Raw genomic sequence first — 18,293 nt, forward strand, 5'->3', positions numbered from 1 at the left:
AATTAAAAAAATTATAATATTAATTCTATCAAAAACAAGATTAAGAGTTTGCATGCTTGGTTGAAGATATACATAAAAGATCAACGTAATATTCACTTTTGTTTTGGAATATTTTCTCTATCATCAATTATAGACTAAAATGAAAGAATTACTATCCTTTGTCAATTCCAGATGGAATCGTGAAGAAACATGATAAAAGAAAGAAAAGGCACCGAAAAGCCATGGCAAGCAATCGTATGCTTTATTGAAAACAATATGCAATGCACCATTCCTACCCGATAGTGGGGGACTCGAGAATATTTGGAGTCAGTTTCAAAATAATTTCACTGCCACACAACCAAACCATTTTTCTATGTTAAACCTTGTAACGTGGTGCCCCCAACCTATGTGCAACAAATTCCACGTCTCTAATGCCTTGCAAGTAAAAAAGAAAAACAAAAAAAATGTTACCTGTGGATGCACGCATGCACGTTGCCCCTCAAATTGACAACTGAAAAATCACTCTTACCTGAGGCATGCAATTAATGAGAAAACGGAAAATCAAAGCTCAAATAAGCACGCAACTTTATTAGTTAGTCCCAGTGAAACCAAACATCACTAACCAACAAATTTCAACTCCGCAATATTTATTTAGACCATTGACATTTTAAAACAATTTATCTAATAAAAGAATATATATAGATATATTATTAATATTTTATATAAATTGATGAGAAAAATAAAATGGCAGTGCTAGTGGTGGCGACGTGGCCATGTACATCAGCTTTGGTCATGTGAATTGAGAAGAGAGAAACAAAAATGTAATTTTATTTATATTTTGTTTGATGAGAAATTTTGTTTTGGGGCCTGTTTGGCTATGGACAAGAAAGGATGGGGGTAATTGGGTAATTAAGTAAATTTGGAGGGTTGTCAAGAGAGAAAAACTTCAACGGTTGAATTCTTGGGTGTGAGACAAACGGGGCACGCTCGGAAATGCGCATCGCATTCTGTACAGATGCACAAGTGCCGACACGGCAAAACCACCACCGAGGCCACGCGCTTCCCGCACCCTCTGCATTTGGGACGCGCCGCCGCCACCGCCACGCGCTCCGGGTCGATGTAAGCCGACTCAGCGTCCTCCGCCTGCTCCTCCACCGCGCATGACACGCCGCCGCCCGCCTCCTCGCCGCCCTGGCACATTATGGTCTGCTGCAGCTGGGCCTGCAGGGAGGCCGCCGTCGCCTCGTGGGCCCGGGCCTTCGCCTGCCACACCTGCGCCTCCACGCTCAGCTGGGCCGCGCGTGCCTCTAGCTCCGCGTTTTTGCGCGTCGCCTTCTCCACTTCCGCTTCTTTCTCCCTCAGCCGCTGCGCCACCGCCTCCTCCGCCGCGCTCAGCAGCGCCCGGTAATGCCTCTGCCTCTTCTCCGCCAATGTTCGCCGCAGTTGCTCTCCCTGATATCATTTTCCCACACAACCCTCGTCACTCCAAATTAAAAATCTATTTTTTCTAATAAAAAAAACAAAAGCTCCTTTTTTTTAATCTATGTTTCTGTAATTCACTCTGTGGGTAATTGAATTGAAATTGGAAAGGAAGAAAAATGAAAAAAAAAATTGGTACCTGGGCTTGGAGGAATTGATCAACTTCATCTCTCTGTTGTTTGATTTGAGAAGCCAAGCTTTGGGATAAATTAGATAAGAAAGCGGAAGAGTGAGAGGCATGTTGTTGTTGTGATTGATGTTGGTGAAGTTGTAGTATTTGTTGTTGTTGTTGTTGTTGTTGATGAAGGTGTTGGTCATCGAAGGACAAGCATAATCCAGTGGAGACTACATTTTGTTGGTGATTATGAAGCTGAGAGAGATGAATAAGTTGTGGAGGCTGAGATTGTAAAGAGAAAGGATTGATAAGATTGGAATTTGTTGTGATTGTGTTGGCAGCAGCCGTGTCTTCTCTTCCTCTCTTCCGGGAATTGTTGTTGTTGTTGTTACCTGCGAGGGTGCTAACTGTTAAGAAAATTATGAAATGCTTTGTTAATTGTGCAGTTGTGGAGGAACATAACATACTTCCATTGTCGTTGTTGTATAACATGTGTGGCTGGTTCAAGAGGCCTCCAGGTTGCGGTTGCAACGAGTATTCATGGCCTTCTTGGGCGTTTCTGAAAGAGAAGAGGGATTGATTGAATACACGATACATGATAGATGATAGATGATAGATGATAGATGATAGATGATAGATGATAGATGATAGATTTCAGAAAGAGAAATGTGGAACCTGTTTAGAAAGAGAACATTGGAAGGATATTGAGCTTGGACGGCCATGAAATAAAAGGGAGTAGTAGAGAGGAGATGCGATGGAAGCGAATCAGTCCAAGAGAGACACCTTATTCTGCTCGCTCCTTCTTTCTCTTTTCTTCTTCCTCGCGCCCAGTTGGCTTTTCCTTAGAACTAGTCTCGTCTCGTGTTTCTTTCTTATCACCCATATTATTTAAATACTTTCCCCGATAACATCTTTCCAAATACACACTTTCTCTTCTCTATTATTATTAACTACGTAAATCGCGTTCACCCTGCTTAATAATATTTTTTCTTTTTTACCCTAAAGAAAAGAGATTAAAATAAATAATATTAAAAAATGAATAGTGCCAAGGTGGAGAGAGAAAAACTGTGCATAGAATTGTGTGGGCGTTGGTAAACGGGTGATGTATTGTTATTGTAGTGGTTGCTGTATGCAGGTTTCTGCCGCTACCGCTACCTCTCCATGGATCAAGTTGTTTCTATATGCTCCATGCGCCTCTCGTTTCCGTTGCTTCCTTCGCTAACTTACTTTTTTTTTTTTTTTTTTTTAATATTTTACCAACATTATTTTTTTTTAAACTCGATAAAAAAACATTATTTTAACCACGTACTTACACTAAAAATGAAAATTCAATTACTGCACTGCTTATTCGTACTTTTTGATAATGGAAACGTCTCAGAAGTTCGCAGACAATCCTGCACTTCCACGTCGATTAATACCTTATTATACATGGATCAATTTTATTCACTTCTTCCTTTTCTCATTCACATTACATATATTGGATGAGCTTGTTCACACTCCTCATTCTATTTTTTTTGTGCATGTTCACACTATTACTTCCTACACAATTATATGTCTTACTAATTAATCATGGTTTTTTTTTATTTTTTTATTTATGAAATAGTATTGGATATTCATTAAGAATATAAATTAATCAGGATTTTGCTGTAGTGCTCTTATCTGACTGTAAGATGATTGCTGTCGATGAAGATACATGTAACATTTTCTTTTAAAAAAAAAGGTCTTGTAAAGAAGTATTTTTGGAACGTGGATTATGAAATTAATAAATAAAAAAGTTTTATTGAAGATTTCAGAAATTACAAGAAAGTTCAGTGATATATTTTCTAATAAAAAATAATTTCTATTTTTATTCTTTAATTAGTGTCCTTACGTTACCGAGTAGCTTTTCTAATAAATAAATAATTCAAATGGTCTCATCTATATATAAAAAAACTAACAAGTCTTTTCAAGTTTGGCACCTAATTAAATTATATACTTTTTAATTATTAAATGTAATTTATATAATTTTATCTAACCCTCTTAATATGAAGAAAAATTTCCGGTAGTTACCATTAATTTGGCAGTTTTCTTTCTTTCTTTATCTAAAAAGTACTAAAATAAAGAGATAGAGAAATCACAAATATTAAGTATTTTGATTTTAATAAAAGGAACTCATTAAAAGTATTGAAAAAAAAAATCCTTGGTATGAATAGTCCTCCTCATTTCTTTAATACCAATATTTAAATTATTTTACTTCCTATATTTTGAACTAATTTTTTATTATACGTATTTAGACAAATACAACCTATTTATATTATTTTGAACACATTTCTAAATGCATATATTAATGAATAAATTAAGATTTTTGATAAATAAAAAAAAGAGCATATATATTTGATCTAGTATTGTAAGAAACACGTCATGTAAGGATTAACTTGTAACTGAGTCCAATTTTAACTTATAGAAAAACTGTGTCCCTCTTCCCCCCATTGATATATTTGGCATTCCTGTTTCTGCTAATAAAATCTTAAAAGCAAAATTAATGGTAAAGCAAGGATTAATTTTTACTGGGTCGTGAATGTTCAAGGTCTTAACAGCTGTGTTTGATCATAATTCTTTTCTTAGAAAACTAGGAGTAGATTAAAGTATTCCCGATCTAGATGCATGATTGGAAGAGGTATATATGTTGAGTTTTCTTTCTTTGCTAAATTTCTTGTTGTTGAAAAGGGATTTGCTAATTAAAAGGGTTTCACAAAGGACTATTTCAAATGACCCAAAACTAACGTAGCAAAATTTAATCCCATGGGAGGCACAGCAGTAAGAAGAGAAACTTTCTTTTCCTTGGTTAATCAAAAAAAGAAGAGAAACGTTCAAACATGACATGATTTAGTTATAACAAAATTGACTATTTTATTTTAATCCAATAAAAACTCATATTTACTCTCTTCACAACCTTGTTTTTATTTGCTAATATATTCTATGTTAACTAAATCAACATTTTTTTTCTCCACCTTCCTATCTTTTCCCCTTCATTATTTAGGTCCTCTGCATCTGTTGCCTTTACAACACGGTTACATTTCCTTCACTATTATCTTTGTAAAATATATTTTTTTCTATAAATAAATTAAAATAACAATATTTAAGGGTGTTTTCACATATCATTTTTCAAGGATAATGCCATTAATTATTTTTCTTCAAAAAGAATAATTTTAAAAAAATTTCTTAACTTCTTATTTCTTTCGATTTATTATTTTATTTTTAAAATTAAATGTTAATATTTTTTTAATAAAATATTAAAATAATTTTATATTACAGGATAAATTATTTATTATAAATATAACACATTATTTTTCTTCATAAATTTAATTATAATATAATTTATATATTCAAAATATTTATTTATTATAAATTTGTTACAAAAATTTATGATATGCGGTGTGCATATTAAAATAGTTAGGATAATTAATAATAAAAAAAATGATATATCGTAGCTGGGGTAGAATGAATGTAAAATTACACTTCTACCCATAATTTAATTTTCATCATTTTAGCCCCGGGATGTTATATTTTACACTGATCTACCAAAGTAATTTATAATTACAATGCTAAGATAAATGAATTAAAAAGAGAGAGAGAGAACAGGAACATGACAAGAGAATATTTAAGTGCCCTAAAATTTATTATTTTAAAAATAATAATTTTAAACTTGAATTTTGTCTTAATTAATCATTATAATTTATTTCTTACACAAATAATTTAAGTTAAAGTTGGAGTTAAAATACTAACCCGAAAGAGAATCTAATAGTTTATTTATCTTAAATTTTACTCATTCATTTTTTTTATTTTTGTGTTACAACTTTTTTTCTTCATATATTGAGATATAATAAAAATGATTTTAGAATAAATAAAATAGGGAAAAATAATTTTGATTTTAATTATAAATTTTATTATGTTTCAATGTTTGAAAATGTAATTAATAAAATCAAACTAATAAATGATTGAGACTAAAATAAATAAATAAATAATCAAGATTTCTTGTTTGTTAGTCATTTAACCCCAATTTAATACAAGTGAATATTTATAAAAAAATGTAAATTTTAAGAATCAAGTGAGATGAAATTGAAATTTAAGTATTAATGTGAAATAAAGTTTAAGATATTTATTTGTAAAAAAAAATAAGAGAGAGAGTAAAATATAAGGATCATTAATTTAGAGTCAAACTAATGTTTAGGATGGATAAAATTTAGAGAGTAAAATTTAAGGATCATTTAGAATGAAACCAGTGTTTAAGGAATTTCTTTGGGTATTTATCTCTTTATTGATAGATGGCTAGTGTATTAGGTGAGTAAATTATCTCATTTTGAATCTTTACCTATAAACATAAACATGGTTCCGCAATATTTCCTAATGGTTGAAATACTTTTTAATTTGTTTTTTTTATTATATAATTTTACTTATTTTATCTTTTAATTTTTATAATTTAAAATAGATCTTTTTAATTTTTATATTTATTTTTAAAAAAAATTTAGTTCTTATAATTTAAGATTTTTTTTAATACTTAAAGCTTTTTAATTCTTTTACTTTATGTTGTTAATTTTTTTTATAACGTTGTTTTTTTGTGTGTTAACATGACAATTGTAACAATAAAGACTAAAAAATTACAAAATTATAAATATAAATATTAAAAAAATTTATTTTAGACTATAGGAACTAAAAAGAATTAAAAAAAAATGTACAGGAACTAAAAATATATATTGTAAACTATAAATATTAAGATGGAAAGTAAATAAAATTATAGCCTTTTTCTAATTATCCCTCTCTTAAATATCAAATATAGATATGTAATTAATGTATTAAAATTTGTGAATATTTATTGATTAATTATTAAGAGATAAATACAAAATGTTTACATAAACATTTATTGTAAAAAATTAAATGTTACTTAAATTCACACATATTATTACTCCAAACATGCATCTTGTGTAAAAATAAATCTAATGAACACCAAAATTTATTAATTAGGAGTAACTACATATCCTCAACAAGTTGGTCGGCTAGATCCGTGAAAACATATGGGTAGGTTAAGATCAATATTCAAGTAAAAATTGTGATTAATTGATGCAATCATACAACGGAAGGGTTGTTTTATATGTGTACAAAAATTTAAGGAAAAAGTATAGAATTGGGTGTGATTTTTGATTCCATGATTGATGGTTATAAAAATTAGAATTGATAAACATTAGTCTCTCTGTAATTTATTTTTGTTGTTGTTGTTAATTTCTTTGAATTTTTAAATGATTGGAGCATAGATTTGGTACAAGGGTGTGGCGGTGAAAAATAAGTTGCATTGTTGTAGTATAATTTAAGATTATTAGTGAGTGAAAATCCCAGAAAGAAGAAAAGATTGAAGCGGGTGTGGTGTGGGGTGATCTTCCCCCAAAACCAAGAAGGATTTGTATCTTTAATTAATGGAGGAGAGTGACAAAGAAAGAGAGTGCTTGAAATGGCATCACACAATTTGTCTTTGGTTAGGTCCCAATAAGAGGTTGGGTCGGCTAGCCATCTAGTAGCTCATTTCATTTCCTTCTTCCCATTACTTAATTTTTAATTAGTCTTTTTATGCTAATATCACAACCCTGCACGGCAAATATATAAATAATATCACTCTCTCTTTTTCTTACACCTTGTTTTCTTAACCCTCTTAATCAGGACAGCCCCACTTTTCTTCATCTGCGCACTGCTTTGTTTGTTTATTGTTTCAGTACATAATGTTGGTGCTTATACAGTTAATAGGACAACAACCTGTCTGCCTTCCCTTCTTTCCTTCATAAATCCTATTCTCTCACTTCTCTTTTTTTTTCTTTTTTCTTTTTTTTTCTTTACTTTTTCTTTTATTTTTGGTCCCATTCATTAGCTAGCTCCATAATAATACCTCCTCCTCAAGGGAAAAATAAATAAAATAAAAATTAATGGGTTTAATTTTTTGGTTATTTTGAAAAGCTAGCTAGATTCTATGTTAGATGTGTAGTAGCTTTGACAATTATTACCCGGAATTATGGAAACTGTTGTCCTAAAAACAAGATTGGACCAACACCCTCGTTGGTTGACCTCATACACAAATTATAATCTCGTGTTCACAACGGGTCGAGCAGAAATTATGATCCATTGCAACATGTTAGGTATATAAAGTGAAAGGTATGCATGATATATGGTATCCATAATCTAGAAAAGCAGAGGAATGGATCCAGAGTAATATGTGGTGTTTGGCTTGAAAATGAAAGGAACTTAATTGCTAGCATTTTCAAATGGGTAATTAATTGAATGAAAGCAAGGAGGTAGAGAAATTGTTGATTGCTAGTGTCCACAAACAGTGTGTGAAATGTTTTATATGTTAAATATTAAATAATAAATATTAATATTAATGATGGAGTCAATGCATGAAGGGCCTGGTCAAACGGGTTCTTTCTTACGGTAAAACTTTAAGTTATGCCGAGACAGATGAGTTATGATTATGCTATGTCCATTGGGAGCTTTTTTTTTTTTTTTTTTTTTTTTTTTTTTTTTTATTGGTTTTGGTGGTGAACTTGTTCTTGGGGTTTGGGTTAAAAAAGAAGTCATATTCATATATAGCTCGTAAGTTTGCTGAGATTTTGAGATTCGCAGGGATTGGAAAAGCAATTCATCAATATCACAAATTTTCCTTCTCAGCGCTGTCTGCCCGTGCCTAGCCAAATCTTTCGTGACTTCTACTTCTTTATTATTTAAACTTTGATTATTGTCAATTAAAACTACAATTTGGTCACATCATAATATCGTGTGCTTTACAAAAGTCCAAACCTTCTGGGTTTAGCCAGCAATCTTAAAAATAAAAATAAAAATAAAAAATGGCAAACTACAATTCGTATTTATCAACTCCACCAAAATTAATTAAATAAATGAAACTCCGAAATGAAGTAAACTATTGTGTTTGTTTTTTTTATAAACAACGATGTTATGAAGAAATTAAGGTGCTAATATGAGTCACCATCTTCAAGAAATGTCACGAAGCGTAGCGCATTTCCCTTGGTGAAAACAACAACTTTGCTTAACACAGTTGTTTTGTCCTCGTCTAGCAATAACACGATTTGTTTGACCCACACATTTCCAACCCAAACTAAACTCCTTTCATTTTCTAGGGTTTTCCATCACCTTGTCTTTCTTACCATTTCTTTACATATCACAAATATATTTTTCTGGGGTTTCTTTTGGTTACATGGCACCAACTTGTTCACCACCCCCACCACTTCTCCACAGTCTAATCCACTACGTACCTATTCGCTTCTGCCTTTTCCTTTTAACATTTTCCCATTTATTTTATTTTTTTAAAAAATAATTTCTCTTGTCTTTCCCTTCCAAGACCACCTAGGTCCTCACTCCATTATCACAAGCCAAGTGGTGTTACCATCAAACTTTCAACGATTTATACCGTGCCATTTTTCTTATCTACAATATTTTAGTATTTCTCGCCATGCGACAACTAATAACCTATGTATTTGCACTTAAGCACATGATTATTTGAATTGTTGACATTAATCCATATCTTATCGTAATTATTAAGAAGAAAAAATACTGCGCGAATCCCATGTGCTTTTTATAAAGATTAGTGACTCGCATTGGTTTGTGCCCTACATATATAGTGAAGTGAACTATCACCTAAACCAACCGAATCACCAATCACGTTCAACAAATATAATAGGATCCTCAGTTGCTTCTCGTGGATGAACGCATTCTCTACGCGTCTTGGCTATATCACTTTTTTTTTTTTTGAAATTCCATAGTGGGGTGGTATAGCTTGTGAAAGATAATAATGTCTACTATACCAAATCCAATTTCTATATATTCTTTCTTGAAATTTCGTACTTGGCTTGATTCACCAAAAAAAAAGAAAAGTGATATGATTAATATAGAAATACATAAGTAAGTAATACTACTGAGACATTGAATTTTAATTTTTTTATAAGTTTTATGGGTTGTTGTGAGGTAATACACCTACCGCGCATGATGTAAGACCGTAAGAAATAAAGCAAAGGTGATGGGCTAGCTGTTATGTTAACTCTTTTTGGGTAATGCATGTAGTCTTGTCGTGCGATGAATAATTCCACTAATTAAACTAAAAAATAAAATAAAAAAGTTGTATAATAGTTTTAATCAAGATTTGAAGAATGGAATAATTATATATGGAGGTGGAAAAGGAGTAGAAGAAATATTAATGGAATTGTCAGTGTTGGTAGGATGGGGTGGTGGTATAATTTATGAGGCAGTGTGCATTGGCTTGCGTTTCTGATGATAATGATAATGGCAGTCACAAGAAGAAGGCAGTGACAGAGGGAGCGCAGAGAGAGAAGGGAAATAAAAAGGGACTCGTGAGAGGTAATGAGGAAACAACATCAAGGTGTGGGTCTCTCTCTCTTTGTATTTCCTGCAAAAGAATCAAACACTAACCCAACCCCTACCCCCTACTTACTACACATTCATTAGTGCCCACAACTTTTTTTTCTTCTTTTCTTTCATTTTCCCTCGCAGGCCCCATGCATATATATGTGCTACCTTCACATTCTCCTACTTAGCTCACTAATTAATTAACTAATCATTCTTTCACTCAACCATTCTAATTTAGTCGGTCACTCTCTAAATAATATGAAAAAACTTTTACACTTTATATATAATTTTAATAAAATTTATCCGATTACACTATATTGAAGAATGGTTCTAGCTGTTGCGTGACCTTGTACACTTTGAATTCACCATCTATATGTATCACCAACTTTGATTGATTAACTAATGATATTAAAAGATTAAAAGAAGCCATTGATGTTCATTTTGCTGTCACCTCATAAGCTATATAGTCAATCCCAATTAACATAAAATTTGTATAAATTCAGTGGCATACATAGATGATGCAAACAGAGAAGATAAATAATGTGCTGAAATGTTTAATTAGTTATTTTAATATTGAACTTGAAGTTTGACACAATCTGAAAAAATAAATTGAGATATATGATGTCCTAACAAATTTGAAAAAAGATAATGTTTTTCCTTATCCAACTTGGGATTTAGATTATGAAACCAGGTCCTTAAAATTTAACTTACATTTCAATGAGAGTGAAGGAAGTATATATAGATTCGGGGCCAAGAAAATTAAATGAATAGAGAAATATTTGGAAACGGCAATTAAGTGGACCACAAAGGAAAAGTTGACCCCATTATATATAGGAGAACAGTGGCATTAGAATTTAATTAAATAATCCAAAATTATGGATCACTTTCGATCGATCTGTTGGCTTCTCAAACGATAAAGAAACCAGTGCAAGGTCCCAAAATCCCAGACCAGAGTGAGTATGGAGCAAAAGCAAGTAGGGTTAACAACAAAATTTACTGAATACCCAAGTGGTCCCCTGATCCAACGGATGGAACCACAGGTACCATATTCATAATAATAGTACTGTGCCCATCACATCGTGCATCACTCTGTTCATTAGCTGAATTCGTTTGTTGACTCGCTTCCACGAAATATTTCCTCATATGCAAACCAATAGGATCTTACCAATATAAGCCACCCTTTGTTTTGCCCTACCCACCACAGACACTTAACCTGTACCCTCATTAACTTCAAACCCTATCTGCACGTTAATTAAGTAATTGTCCTCCTTTTCAATTAACCTACCTAGCTGTACCATTATTCATACTGACTAATTCATTTTGGATGATAAATTCATTATATGTCATCAAAAATTTCAATCCGAACTTTAAGTACCAAATAATTATACATTGGGAAGAAAATTTTTATCTTCTATATGCTCATGATTTAATCAAGATTAATAATTTCTTCTAACACTAAATATTTCATAACAATAAGGGAAAAAGTAATTATTTTGGTTGATTATTGAATGTGAGATAAATTTCATTTATAAGTTATTAAAAAAGCATATATATATATATATACATTAAAACTAATACCATTTATGACTTATGAAAGAGTTAGTCAGGTGAACAACAAATCACAAATTTTAGTCCACACATATATTTTTTCGGATGAGGTAAGATTTTTCGTACTTTTCATTTCAACACCATCCTATGACTTTAAAATTGTATATACCTAGCAAATTAGTGGAATAGAATTAAATTTGCTATATTTTCATTTGAAGACTCCAGATTATGTGTGTTTGGGATTGTACAATCGTGCAGAAAGTTACTTACAATGCCCTTCTTAACTCGATTAGTTAATACATATATTTTTTCCCTTTCTCTTTTCACATAATTTTCGCCCAAATTGTATATTTTTGTGCATGCATGTATATTCTCCAAATAAGATCTAGAAAATGACTACACATAACCGTGTGATTTCTTTACTCAACACCATTACTTTACTCAGAAAACTTATAGCACGGGCAGGAAATTAATTTTACTCCAAATAAAGACAGGCCATGCAGGTAAATAGAATTCGATCTGTAGTGTGGTGAAATAATTTAAAGAAACCAATTAATCTGAACCATATGAAAATTGATTGCCTGCCATACAATTCGAATCGATAAAAGTGGCGGTGTGATGAGGTTGACATTCTCACTTAATTTCAACAATATTGAGATTCATAATATATAGGTAGGTAGTAGAGCTGAAGGTCATATTAATAGTTTAATGCATATAATATAAAGTCAAGAATGAAATAATATGGGTGTGATACAACTATTTATAGAATAATCATAAGTCGATTTTTGTCTAAGTTAATAGTCACATAAAAGTAAGGGAAATGATACTTATATAAAAAATTATACAACTAAGAAAAAGGAGAGAAATTTTAAATATAATTTTTTTTATTAAGTATGCATTAATAATGTAAAATAAATTTACAATATCAACCAATCAAATATCACGATTAGTATGATATTTTAATTTTTAATTATAACATTTTAATTTTTAATTATAATAGTCAACAATTTATACAAATAATAACTTGTGATTAAATGAGAGTACAAAACTCTATTTATACTATCTGTGTATCACCTATCTTTTCATATAATAAATAATGCAATGAAAAAATAAATACAAAAGATAATATACGATGATCATTATTCTATTAATAGGCTTTTAATTTGTTGCTTTTAATAAATTGTTGGTGTTGTCAAGCTTCATTTTTATATTCGCCATCTAACTACAGGCATCAAACCCACCAATGGCTTTTGTTTTTAACATGATGGGCACGTATAAACATAAATAGGTAAGCACATAGAGGGGGAAGGATGAGGTAGAGAGTGGCAATTAATCTCAAGTTCAATTTGTTTTCTCAACTTAATTTAAAATGTTTCGTGGTAAACAAACAAATAATGTGATATATAGTAAGCAAGAATTTGAAAGGAAACACAAGCAAGAGAAAGCGACATGTGCTACAAAGCTAGGATTATTAGCAACCACGACTACGATGCTAAGCCAAACCATTCATATTATAGCAAAATAATGGCTTGGTTATAGCTAGCGACCAAGGAAACCATAAGTTAAGATAACCTTAGCACGAGGCACGACCCATGACCCTTAATTTCTTCTTTGTATTATATGGCTTTGTCCTCACTTAGAAGCAACAAATTAATTGACACTAATTAGTTTCAAATTAATAGTTAGATTCTCTCTCTCTCTCGAAGGTTTCTCTCTATCGTGATCATGGGTTCACGGGGACCATGTAGAGAAGGGAGGTGATGTTAAGGGAAGTATGGTGAGAAGGGAATCAATCAATATGACATGTCATGCCATGTCATGGGTTGGCATATACTTTGGAATGACTGTGGTGTTAATTGGCATTATATTGACTTTGGATGCAAACAAGGGAAGCTGCTATTGCCTTTCAAAGCTGAGGTGCCAATGGAATATATATGTAATTATTTCAATCAGATATCCCCACTTTTAGCTACCTTCTTTGCTTCTTCTTAAGTATGGAGTTCATTAGAAGGAAGGGAGGAAATTGAGTTGTCTCTCCCAAATTAACTTATTTAACTTTATTCTTTTTGTTTCTTCAAGAGAAGGGAAAACAACTTCTAAAAAACTGTGCCAAACATTTGGGTTCTTAATTTAATTATAGTTGTAGAAGCTTAATGGTAATTCTTAGATGTTTGTTTGGATATAGAAAGAAAATACGTAGATAAAAAAATAAGAAAAAAATTTAATCTCATCTTATATTGTTTTAAATAGTAAAAAAAAAAAAAAAGAATACAAACATACTAAACAATATATAATATTTTTATAATGTTACAAAATATAATCAAAATAAGAGAAGTATTTGATATTCCAACTTTAAATTTGGTGGCATAATTAAGATTATTGTATTTAATACATTATCCATTTTGATATTTATTAAATGGTAACAATTTTATTTTTGAAAAAATATCTTAATAAGTTAGAGAAAAAAATGATATTTAATGTTTTTTTTTTGTCTAAACTCTTATGTAATATAAGACTTTTTTACATATAAACCATTAATCTATATTTTTCATTATATGTCTTTTTTCTCTCTAAAATATCTTTTACTAATCGTTATTATAAAAAAAAATTCTACCCTAATTCTTTATTATCTTATTTTTCCTTTTCATTTTCAAAGAAGAAAAGTAATTTGGGTAAGCATATTTTTCCCACAAGGATACAATTTTTCTTTTTTCCCTTCTATTCAACCGTGCCAAGTAACAGCTAAGTGCTTGAAATTAAAATTTTGATCACCATAATTGTGAGTTTCAAATTATAAATAACTAGAATTGTGTGTTTTGGGAGGAGAATTTTCATCTGGCTTCTTTCTCTAAAATCCACCTGTCATTCTTAAACTTGTCTCTTTCATTAGATTTTTTAAAATGAAAAATCATCCTGAGCAAGCAGTAATGAATTTAATTTGAAAACAATAATGACTTGTTAAGTTTACAAATATATTTTTTTTATTTTTATGTCCTATTTCCACAAGTAATATATATTGAAAATGTCATACTTTTTCATTTAAGTTTTATATAAAAATAATAAAAGTAACTAAATATTCTCATCAATATTCTTATACAAATATTTAAAATAAGAAGAAAATAAAAATAATAATGTAACATTTTTATAGTTACTTGTACAACAAGAAATGAAAACAACTTTTTTCTCTTAAATCAAATGGGTCTTTAATGGATTTTAGTACACTAATCGATCTAGTTCGAATAGATGTGAGATCCGTGAACCTTCTCTTCCCCTTCTCTTCCTTTTCCTTGCCTAACCCTCGTTCCCTACTCACTCTCTCTTTTTCCTTCCTTGCTGATTCTAGGTAGTGGTGAAAACAATCTGGATTCCTAGTTGTTGTGCAGAGCCTCCTTTTCTCCCCTACGGTTATTCAAGTTCTTTCCTTCTTCACTCTAGTTCTCCTATTCTCGGAAACTCGGAAGACTTTGCTCAAGGTAAGGGAAGTTAGTATAGTTGGGCTTTTTGAATGAGAATCATTGTTGTTTGTTTTTCAGTTGTTGAGATGGATGATAGTTGCTGATCTTGTGAGAAATTTCTGAAAATCTGAAATTTTGAGTTTTGGGGGACTTGGGCAAAATCTTGGCTTTTTGATGAATTTGATGTTGCATGTTGAAAAAAATGGTGTTTTTGGACTCTAGAATGAAAAAGTAGTCTTTGGAACCGATTGCATGTGGAATTTGCTGATTATTTTGCAGGTTGTGGAAGAAATTTCGAAAATATGTGGTTTGCTGATGAATTCGCGCTGGGCGCAGTTCTTCGCGCCGGGCGCGTGGTCATCAGAGGATGGCATTTTGGTAGGCCGCTAGGCGCAGGGATGTGTGCGCTGGGCGGACTTGGCAATGTTAACCTCTGGATGACCCACGCCGGGCGAGAAACAAGCCGCGCCAGGCGCGATATCAGTAGCAGACTGACCTTGGGGTCTTCTGGTTGGCGCTAAGCGCGATTTTTGCCGCCCTCGGCGCAGGGAATACTGGGAGTCTCTGCCAAGGGAGGCGCTGGGCGCAATTCAAATTGCGCCGGGCACGAGACCAAGGGAGGTCTCTGTTTTCCCCGCGCTGGGCGTGAGTTTGGGTGCGCCGGGCGCGGAAAACTATTGGGAGTCTCTGTTTGGCTGGCGCTGGGCGCAATTATTTATTGCGCCAAGCGAGAGAGAGCCTTGAGCCCTCTGGGTGAGTCTCGCCGAGCGCGGACAGGCTTGCGCCGGGCGAGATGGCCCTCTGGTGCATTTTGGTTGTACTGCGCTGGGCGCGACTGAGAGCGCGCCAGGCGCCTCAGTGAGGTTGTGTTATTCACTGTAAAATGTTGATTTATGTCAAGTTGATTCGAAATAGATGAATACCATAGTAGATAAAAATGATTGATGATGTTGGGATATATATATATAGTGGAGTATTGTTGTTAGATGTTATGTGAGTTGTATCAGTTGTGAAATGTTGTAAGTTTGATTTGTTAAGATGAAAGGTTGTGTTGCTTTGTGTGTGTTGCTTTTGTATGTTGTAGGCCGAAAGGCTGAGGAGTTGTAGGCCGAAAGGCTGAGGTGTTGTAGGCCGAAAGGCTGAGGTGTTGTAGGAGATCTCCGAGGTGATATGCGTGACGACGCATTTTGTGTGTACTGGTAGATTTTGTGTAGAAAGATTTGGTGTGGAAATAATTGACTGATTATGCACTGATAAATTATTGATAGTAAAAATCTCTATTACTGTTTAAATTCTTCCATATGCTGAGATTTTATATACACTAGCTTACCCTTGTTATTTTTCCTTGTGGTTTGGACTGCAATGATCATACTTTGTATGGGAGCAGAACAGGGATAGGTGGTGACTGGTTGTGAAGCTGTAGCTGACTGATGGAGCTGATCTTTTTGGAATGTTTGTCTTTTGTTGTTTAGCTACTTATTGTAGTAACTGAATTGATGTATCTTTTTGTACACTTTAACTCTAGTCAGACTAGAACTTTGTATATTTATATATTCTAGATCCTATATTTATATACTTGTTCTATCTGCCTGGTGTTTCTAGTGTACGGTACCGTGTGTAGTGACCAGTCGGGTCGTTACAATAGACCTACAAATAAATAAGTTAGATTGTAGTGAATAACAAAATAAATAAATTTATAAAATAAGTGCTTCATAATCATCTTGCATAACTCCAAGGCTAGCATTTGAATCCAAATAAAGTATTTTTGAAATATGTAAAAAAAAAAATTAAAGTCAACTAAAAATGTCAAATTTCACTATTAGTTAAGTAATGACAAAATCTATAAAAAAAAAAAAACTATCCATCAATTATCTAAACACTTAATAAAATATTAAAGACTCAATATCTTCTACATCAATTAACAATAAATATTCAAATATTTTATATATAACAACCAAACATTCAATATCTAAAATTTGATTAGTTAAAACACATTAGGTTTCATTTACAAATTTTGCAAATAAGCAATTTTTTTTTAAAAAAATACGTGGGTGTTTGGGTCACAAACTTTCAATCAAATTGCTTTAACTAGCAAGTTAAGCGAGCTAACATGTATAATTTCACATTTTTAATTTTGATAAATGTCACCGGGTCGGGTAGGTTGCGGGTTTAAACAAGTCAGGTTGCACATCAATGCCTATATACATACATACCTCTAGTCTTTATATTATGAATGCATAAGTACTCATTTTCTCTTTCTTTTTTCTGCCCATGAAAAACAAGGTAGCAATTGTTTGAGATTTATTTATTTAATTATATTTATTCAAATAAATATTGTTGAATTGTAAATAAAATAATTTTGAAATAGTAGTCTCTTGATAATTTTTTAAGTGTCTTTTAATATTTTTATACATGAACTAAAGAAATACAATTGATTTTCCTGTTCTTAATAAAATAGTTATCAAAAATCTTGTTATACTATATTTTTTTATTCCACAACCATTGCATTTTTTTTTTCGTTTCCATTTTTATGATAAATTAAAAATTAAGTGAAGAGTAAAGATAATTGACAGAAAAATGATGTTACCTTCAACTTTGAAAATAATAACAAATATATATTTAAAAACACAACATTTAGAAAAAAAATTAATAGATTTTTCTTGATAATATAATAGTAATATAAGCAATAATGGTGACAACAACGATAATGATAACAATAGTAATAGTAATGATAATTGTTATGATTATCATCATTACCATTATCGTCATCATTATCGTTAATACTAGTAGTGTTGAGAGGAGAGGAGTGATAGGGGTGCATGGTGAGATTTATGGTGGTGGTAACAATGATAAAGACAATTATATTTGTGATTTTAAATGTTTAATTTAAGTCATCAATATATTTTGTGGTTGAAATTAATCACTCTTATTATCACATAAAAATGTTATTCTCACATAATACACGCACACACTCTCATAAGGAGTGAGAGTGACTCTAATAAGAACACTTGCTTATATGAAAATTTGATAACAACTCTTATATTAAAGATTAAAAATAATAAACCATATTATGATTAAAATCTTATTAAAAATACTTCTTATGAGACTATTAATTTTATTATTATTATTATTGTTATTATTGTTACTATAATTATTGTCTTCAATATCATCACTTTCACAACTTTTTTTATTGTCACCTTAAACATCGCCTTATGAGAGAATATAAGAGTTTTTTTTTTTATCAATAAGTGAGTTTAAGAGTAAAGATTAATCAATATTATTCTCACATTAAAATATTATTTTTCATATGATATATCCCA

The 18,293-nt window shown here is 31.5% G+C and overlaps 1 protein-coding gene and 1 long non-coding RNA gene across 2 annotated transcripts; one reads left to right on the top strand and one right to left on the bottom strand.

Annotated features, from left to right (window-relative positions):
* Positions 1 to 655: 655 nt before the first annotated feature.
* LOC109811805 (BOI-related E3 ubiquitin-protein ligase 1) lies at positions 656 to 2,575 on the bottom strand. The gene is made up of 4 exons (XM_020375640.3): positions 2,249 to 2,575; positions 2,041 to 2,132; positions 1,598 to 1,965; positions 656 to 1,431 (listed from the first exon to the last, which is right to left on the bottom strand). Exons 1-4 carry the CDS (start codon positions 2,293 to 2,295, stop codon positions 910 to 912), a joined length of 1,029 nt encoding a protein of 342 aa, XP_020231229.1. The 5' UTR covers positions 2,296 to 2,575; the 3' UTR covers positions 656 to 909.
* Positions 2,576 to 9,192: 6,617 nt separating this feature from the next.
* On the top strand, positions 9,193 to 16,524 carry LOC109811788 (uncharacterized). Its single transcript, XR_002240867.3, has 3 exons — positions 9,193 to 9,983; positions 14,862 to 14,991; positions 16,361 to 16,524. It is a non-coding gene; the product is annotated as an uncharacterized LOC109811788 (long non-coding RNA).
* Positions 16,525 to 18,293: the final 1,769 nt, after the last annotated feature.

The sequence above is a fragment of the Cajanus cajan genome, chromosome 5 (genome assembly GCF_000230855.2).
Source record: "Cajanus cajan strain Asha chromosome 5, NIPB_CcT2T_4, whole genome shotgun sequence".
Classification (NCBI taxonomy): domain Eukaryota; kingdom Viridiplantae; phylum Streptophyta; class Magnoliopsida; order Fabales; family Fabaceae; genus Cajanus; species Cajanus cajan.

What these genes read in the sequence shown, in the direction of transcription:
- LOC109811805 (XM_020375640.3), bottom strand. Translation starts at nt 2,295, where the DNA reads ATGGCCGTCCAAGCTCAATATCCTTCCAATGTTCTCTTTCTAAACAG. An exon ending in AATGTTCTCTTTCTAAACAG is followed by an intron (nt 2,133 to 2,248) that starts GTTCCACATTTC and finishes CTTCTCTTTCAG; the next exon opens with AAACGCCCAAGAAGGCCATG. An exon ending in ATCAATTCCTCCAAGCCCAG is followed by an intron (nt 1,432 to 1,597) that starts GTACCAATTTTT and finishes AAATGATATCAG; the next exon opens with GGAGAGCAACTGCGGCGAAC.